This window comes from Chelonoidis abingdonii, chromosome 8 (genome assembly GCF_003597395.2).
Source record: "Chelonoidis abingdonii isolate Lonesome George chromosome 8, CheloAbing_2.0, whole genome shotgun sequence".
In the NCBI taxonomy this organism is placed as follows: Eukaryota; Metazoa; Chordata; order Testudines; family Testudinidae; genus Chelonoidis; species Chelonoidis abingdonii.
In genome coordinates, this window is record NC_133776.1 from 65,764,363 (window position 1) to 65,770,362 (window position 6,000).

Genomic DNA, 6,000 nt, shown 5'->3' on the forward strand with positions numbered 1-6,000 from the left:
TGTGGCCTGCATTGTGCAGGAGATCAGACTAGATTATCATGATGGTCCCTTCTGACCTTAAAGTCTGTAAGTCTATGAGTCTATGTGATGAGAGGTCTATAATGCACTAGAAATGTATGTCTTATCACGCTAGCTTTCCTCCATTAGGAATGCAATGTGTAAAGTCAGCTTTGTGATGAATGATGGAGGGTGACCACACATTCTCTCCCAATGGTGAGACCTGAACTCGTTTTAAAAGACCTGGGTTGTTTTTCTGCTCTTTTTGATTTTCCACTTTTCCTTTCTATTTTGCTAGCAAAGGGAATCCCACACAAATAAACACGCTGGGAGGTCAGAGGACTGGTTTGTATCTGATTGTAATAAACATGTTTTTCCTTGTTGAAATCTTGCGTGAATCATCAACTATATAAAACACAGCCCAGGGAACCTAGGGACAAACCATGTGTGCCAATCTCTCAAGAGTCTGATTTCTTGAGCTTCTGAGCCTTGGTTACCAGGATACTCTCAGAAACTCATTACAATGTGTGCACAACCTTACCACTCTAAGCGTCACCACACACCACATTCCCAAGCAGTTGAAAGTGAAAGGCTATTAGGCTTCAAGCATTCCTGCACTTCCTGCCTCCCTTAGGACTTAAGGGCCTGATCCAAAGCCCATTGAAGCAAAAGGAAAGTACTCACTTCAGTGAGTGAGTTCACTACATACAGTGTCTTCGTTATAGCGAGTGCCAGTAGTAAAAGATGCCTAGCAGCTTTTCACATGCTTACACTAGGCTGGCAAGGTCACCTCTTGGAGGGAAGCACTGTCCAGGCTGAGAAATGTCATGTCAGCTGCAGTCTCTCATTCAACTCCTGTCAGTAACATGGCTGATTAACAATAAAATAAAACACAGTGCACTTTCAGTAGAATTCTGCAAGCAGTAATTGATCATTCTTTCAATCCATTATTATGTATTAATAATCTTACTACACCCTGTAGCTACAGTAAGAATTCATCACAGTATATGTAGTGTTTAAATGGTAAAACATTTTCAAATCTTTATGTATCTCTTGATGGCTCACAACATGCTCACACAACTCACCTTCTTTGAGGATGTACAGTTAATCATGGCTCTGATCAAATTAATTGATCATTAATCAGTTGCTCAGTTAACCACTGAAGACAATAACAATCTTTACCACCTTGTCAATAAAATACTACAATCGTGGCCTGATCATTAGTCTAATCAGTCTTTGCACTTTGTCACTTGCAGTTCTATTTGTACAATTGCAGGAGTTATTATTGGAACTGCCATCACTTAATGTGTTGATTGGATACGGATTTAAAGAATGATCAGCTGCTGCCTGTAGCATCCCAGTGAACATGCATTGTGGACTGTCACATTTTCCTGAGGTAACTGACTGGGGGTAAAATTCACCTGTGCTTCAGTAGCACTGTGAGGCTGCAGAAAGAGTAGACAGGTGGGGGAGTCTCCATGCCCCAGGTACTGCAGGAAGGTGCCTACAACTAAGTTTGCATGCAGAGGAGCTTTGGATATGGACCATGCCATACCACCTGTCTAGGGGTTGCAGAAGAGCAGCTGCCACCATTGCAGTCTACAGGTTGAAGAGCAGCTAGAGAAGAACTGTGTTGCTGTTCTGGGGTGGCCTGTCCCAGCATCTGCTAAGAGGCCTTCACAAAACCCAGCCACTGGTGCTTTATTTCACCCTACGTGATTAATGGCACATTTTGGTACGGGAGATTGCAAGAACAATGCTGAATCTTCCCTCAGCAGGAGAGACAGATGTGGGATTAATAGCCATAGCCAGGAACATATGGGAGTGAAGGGGCTTGATTGGCTGTACCATGCCGCCTTCGGAGCACAAGCAATTGGGGGAAAAAAACCTTTGCAAATATATAATCACTGAGTCAGGTTCGCTCTGATGCTTGGGGTCTTGATATTTGTTGTTGACGTGTTTTTTGAAGTTGACAGTATCTTCCTGGAAATACCCATGCATCCTGAAGGTTTCACAGACTTTAGCGAAGGTTAATATTTGTCTTGAACATTTATAGCAGAAAGTGCAGTGGGTTTGTAGGGGGGAAGGATAGCTCAGTGGTTTGAGCATTGGCCTGCTAAACCCAGGGTTATGAGCTCCATCCTTGAGGGGGGCCACTTACGGATCTGGGGCAAAAATTGGTCCTGCTAGTGAAGGCAGGGGGCTGGACTCAATGACCTTTCAAGGTCCCTTCCAGTTCTAGGAGATTGGTATAGCTCCAATTTTTTTTGTTGTTGTTGAGGCTCCTTGAGTTTAAAAAGTTGCAGTCATGCAGCCTATGAGCAGGAACAATGCTATGTAACTTAGCTGACAAATCATGGACAATGGATGGTGAGCAGTCAAAGGAAGTAGAAAAAACAGCTCGGTGATAAGACGGGTTGGCTCAGTGAACAATTTGTGAACCAAAAAAGTAGCTGAGTTTGTACTAGTGCTATGCACAATGAACAGGTGGGCCAGCTCTGCTGACAGGCACTTCAAAGGCCAGGCGCTTGGAAAAGGTAGGTGATGTGATGTGATGTTCAAAGCTCTGATGGCATCACCTCATTTAGTCATTACTCTGGCGATTATGTCCATGTATGACAGGGATATACAGTGAAAGGGTCAGCTGTGTCCCTGGTGGAACTCTAGTAAAGTTAATGGAGGACGCAGGGGATGAATTGGGCTCCCATCGCCTGATAGCTCCCCACCATACCTAAAGATAGTGATTGATATGAATTCACCAGGCTGGAGGCTGAGGCTGAGTAGAATCCTACAGGCTTCCCACTGGGCACAAAGGCTGGCTTCCCACTGGGCAGGCTGTTTATTCAGCACTGGTGCAACATAGGAATTGCAATGACGTTTCTGCTTTTACAGACTTTCATGCCGAGTGTGACTGAGTCACAGGCAAATAGAGTGGTTTGATCTGGGATTACACAGGGGGTTAGTGACTCTCTTGTGGCTCTTGCCTCCCAGGCTGTTGTCCTAGCCGCTCTGGCTGGTCTGTTCCAGCCACAGCCAGAGAATGTTCGGCAGTGCTGCCTACATGGTATAGCAGGCACATCTGTGAAATGCTTTCCCCCTTGTAAAGCAGTTGCTGCTAGCAACTATTGTCCACACTCGTTGTACCTATGTGTCTTTGTGAGCATAAATCTCTAGGATGCCACATCTTGCACCTCTGGCACCTGGATCTGCTCTGTGGCAACTGCAATGAGCGTAGAGTGGGATGTACGGGCGATCTGTCGGAGTCTCCCTGGGCTTTTCATTACATGAATAAGGTCAGCTTGTGTAATATGTATCAGATTTCCTTCGCTGGGTCTGGTCTCATCCTCGAGACATCCAATCTCCTCTTCTATCCCCTTTCTTAGCCCAAATCCTCCCCACACACACACACATACACTCCATGTCCACCACTGGTAAACCTGAGCCTGCCATCCACTTGCCATCAACACTGTCCATTTTGCATCTCTACTTCATGCAGCGTGACCAATCCACAGCCAATTTAGTTTCTTCACATGCTGCAGAAAGTTCCCTTACCATCAGCTCACTCTGATAGCAGTTTGGTTGTCATATAAGCCCAATGACTGGTGAGAGGGGATATGTGTGGGGAAGGTGCATATATCTCCTTGGATTTGTTTTGCCTAGTAGCAGCACTCCTGAGAAAGGAGGGTGAGATGGAAACTTCCCTCAGTGCTGGAACTGCCATACCCACCATCCCAAAAGCCATGAGCCAGCCTGATTGCCAGGGTCTGTCCTTCATCTTGCCAGCCTAGCTCCTGAGGCACTTTAAAAGGACCCTTGGATGAATTTGAATCCTCACGACATCATACTGTGCAGCACAGGAGTGCAAAGGGTGGATGACCTGCCCTTGAGGCATGGAGGCAGCACATGGTATTGCATCATGGCACCACAATCCAGTGTCATCATGCATGATACAAGCATCCTGACATAAAGACACAAAGGTCACGATGATATAACCCGGTATCTCAAGGTAATTCACTTTGTCACACTGGACAAATACAAACACATGGCAACCCCTAATCTGTATCAGTGATGCTCCTCACCACAACATGAGCCAGGAAGCAGGGGTAGATAGTTTGTTCGAGCGCTTTCCCAGGTCGCTGAGCTCATTGGGTCTGATTCTCCTCCCACTTACACCACGGTTACCGTGTGACTCCTCACATGTGCCAGAGCAAGATTCAGCCTAGATGAGGTGGAGACAAAAGTGCCTCTCCATATCGTCAGGTGCTGGTTTTACCTACATGAAAGAGGGAGGGATTGGAGCAGAGCCAGCATGTTGGCTATGTGTCTGTTGTGCCACTGGAGCAACGCTAAGGGGATATCACTGGACTGAGCACCTGGCCTTTGGTGGTTATTTGTATCGCAGTAGCATGTAGGAGTCCGATGACCCCATAGTGCTAGGCACTGTGTGCTGTTCTTCCAGGGAGTGACTCCTGTTTCCAACCGGTGTAAGCAAGAGGAGAATCCAGAACGCTTTCATCCCCATCTCCAGCAGTCCAAGTAGAGCAGGGATGAAGAGGCTTCTGAACACTAGTCTTCTCCCCCCACCATTTTTTCCTTTGGGTCGCAGTACGGCTGCCACCCACACAGCTGCCAGCTGAGAGGGGGAATGTTCTCCTTACACTTTTACATGGTCTGATACAGATTTTCCCCCCTTCCCTAGAAAAAAGAGCCGGTGGCACTGGCCAAGAAAGCCAACAACACCTACAACATTGTGGGCACGACGTACGCGCTCAACATCACCAAGGACCCCGGTCTGCCCACCATCTCCAAGAGTGCTGCTGCCACTGCCACTGCCACCGTGCCCCCCAAAGGCCCCCGCATGGAGGAGAAGCCCCCGGAAAGCAAGAAGACCTACAACAGCGTCAGCAAGGTGGACAAGATGTCACGCATTGTCTTTCCCGTCCTCTTCGCCATTTTCAACCTGGTCTACTGGGCCACGTATGTAAACCGGGAGTCGGCCATCAAGGGCATGATCCCCAAACAATAACCCAGCCACACAAACCTTCCATCTGTGAATGCCATCCAGGCAGGAATTCTCCGGGGCTTTCTTCTTCTTCTTTGTTTGATTTATTATTATTAATAATATTAATTTGACCAATTTTGATTATTATTAGAGCATTTTAATGTAAACAAACCTGTGACATTTATTTAACTCCTTTTTGATTTATTTTAGTTTATTTTTTTCTGTTGATGATAAAAAAGAATAAGGAAAAAAAGTGTGCCTCTAACATCATGGGTCTGATGTCCCGTCCCCGTTGCCCATGTCTCTCCCCCTCCACTCCCTGTGAAACGAAAGCTGCTTGCATGCTGTTTTCATTCCATGCTAAGCTTTACTGAGGCCAGCTGGTGTGTTTTTCAACCTCACTCCCACCCTGTGATAGACTGCCCTGGTTTTGTGGATACCTATTGCTTAGAGACTCCTGGAAGCATAGGGACATCAAGGATGCAATGACCTCTGTAGACATCCTGCTAGATGGGCTGACTTACTGTGTTATTCTTTGCAGTAGTTTTATTCTTAGAGCAGTGACTGGTTTGTGAGCTGTTCAGGGAGCTGCATAGCCTCCACTGCAAGGCAACCTCTGTGTTACCATAGTCAGCTGCCACATGCACCTTTCCTGTTTGAACGCAATGGGTGAGGCCGTAGCTGTCGTGTAACTGGCTACAGTATCATGTGGACATCTTCAGGGCTGCAAATTCTCCATCTTCACCCAGCCATCCTCCTTCCCTCTCTCTGGGCAGAACCAAGCGCCCCTGTCAGAGTATCCTCTTCCACTGCACTTATACCACCCTCTCCTAATGGAGTGAAAACAAGCAGAACATTAGTTATTTGTGCCTCCAGTGGGCACTTCATATGGTGCTTTCCATTAGCCAGAGAGACACTTAAGTGTCATCAGGGTGAATCAGTGATTGACCTCCCTGAGGAGCACCAGAAGCTGAAGAGAGGTTTCCAAATCCTTGGAAAGT

At 46.7% G+C, this 6,000-nt stretch overlaps 1 protein-coding gene across 1 annotated transcript in view; it reads left to right on the plus strand.

Annotated features, from left to right (window-relative positions):
• Nucleotides 1-5,754, plus strand: part of GABRA3 (gamma-aminobutyric acid type A receptor subunit alpha3) — a 128,568-nt gene extending 122,814 nt beyond the window's left edge. The window contains exon 10 of the mRNA XM_032772196.2: nucleotides 4,697-5,754. Within this exon, the coding sequence (XP_032628087.1) occupies nucleotides 4,697-5,023 (327 nt within the window). The 3' untranslated portion in view covers nucleotides 5,024-5,754. The remainder of the gene's footprint in view (nucleotides 1-4,696) is intronic.
• The last annotated feature ends 246 nt before the right edge of the window (nucleotides 5,755-6,000 follow it).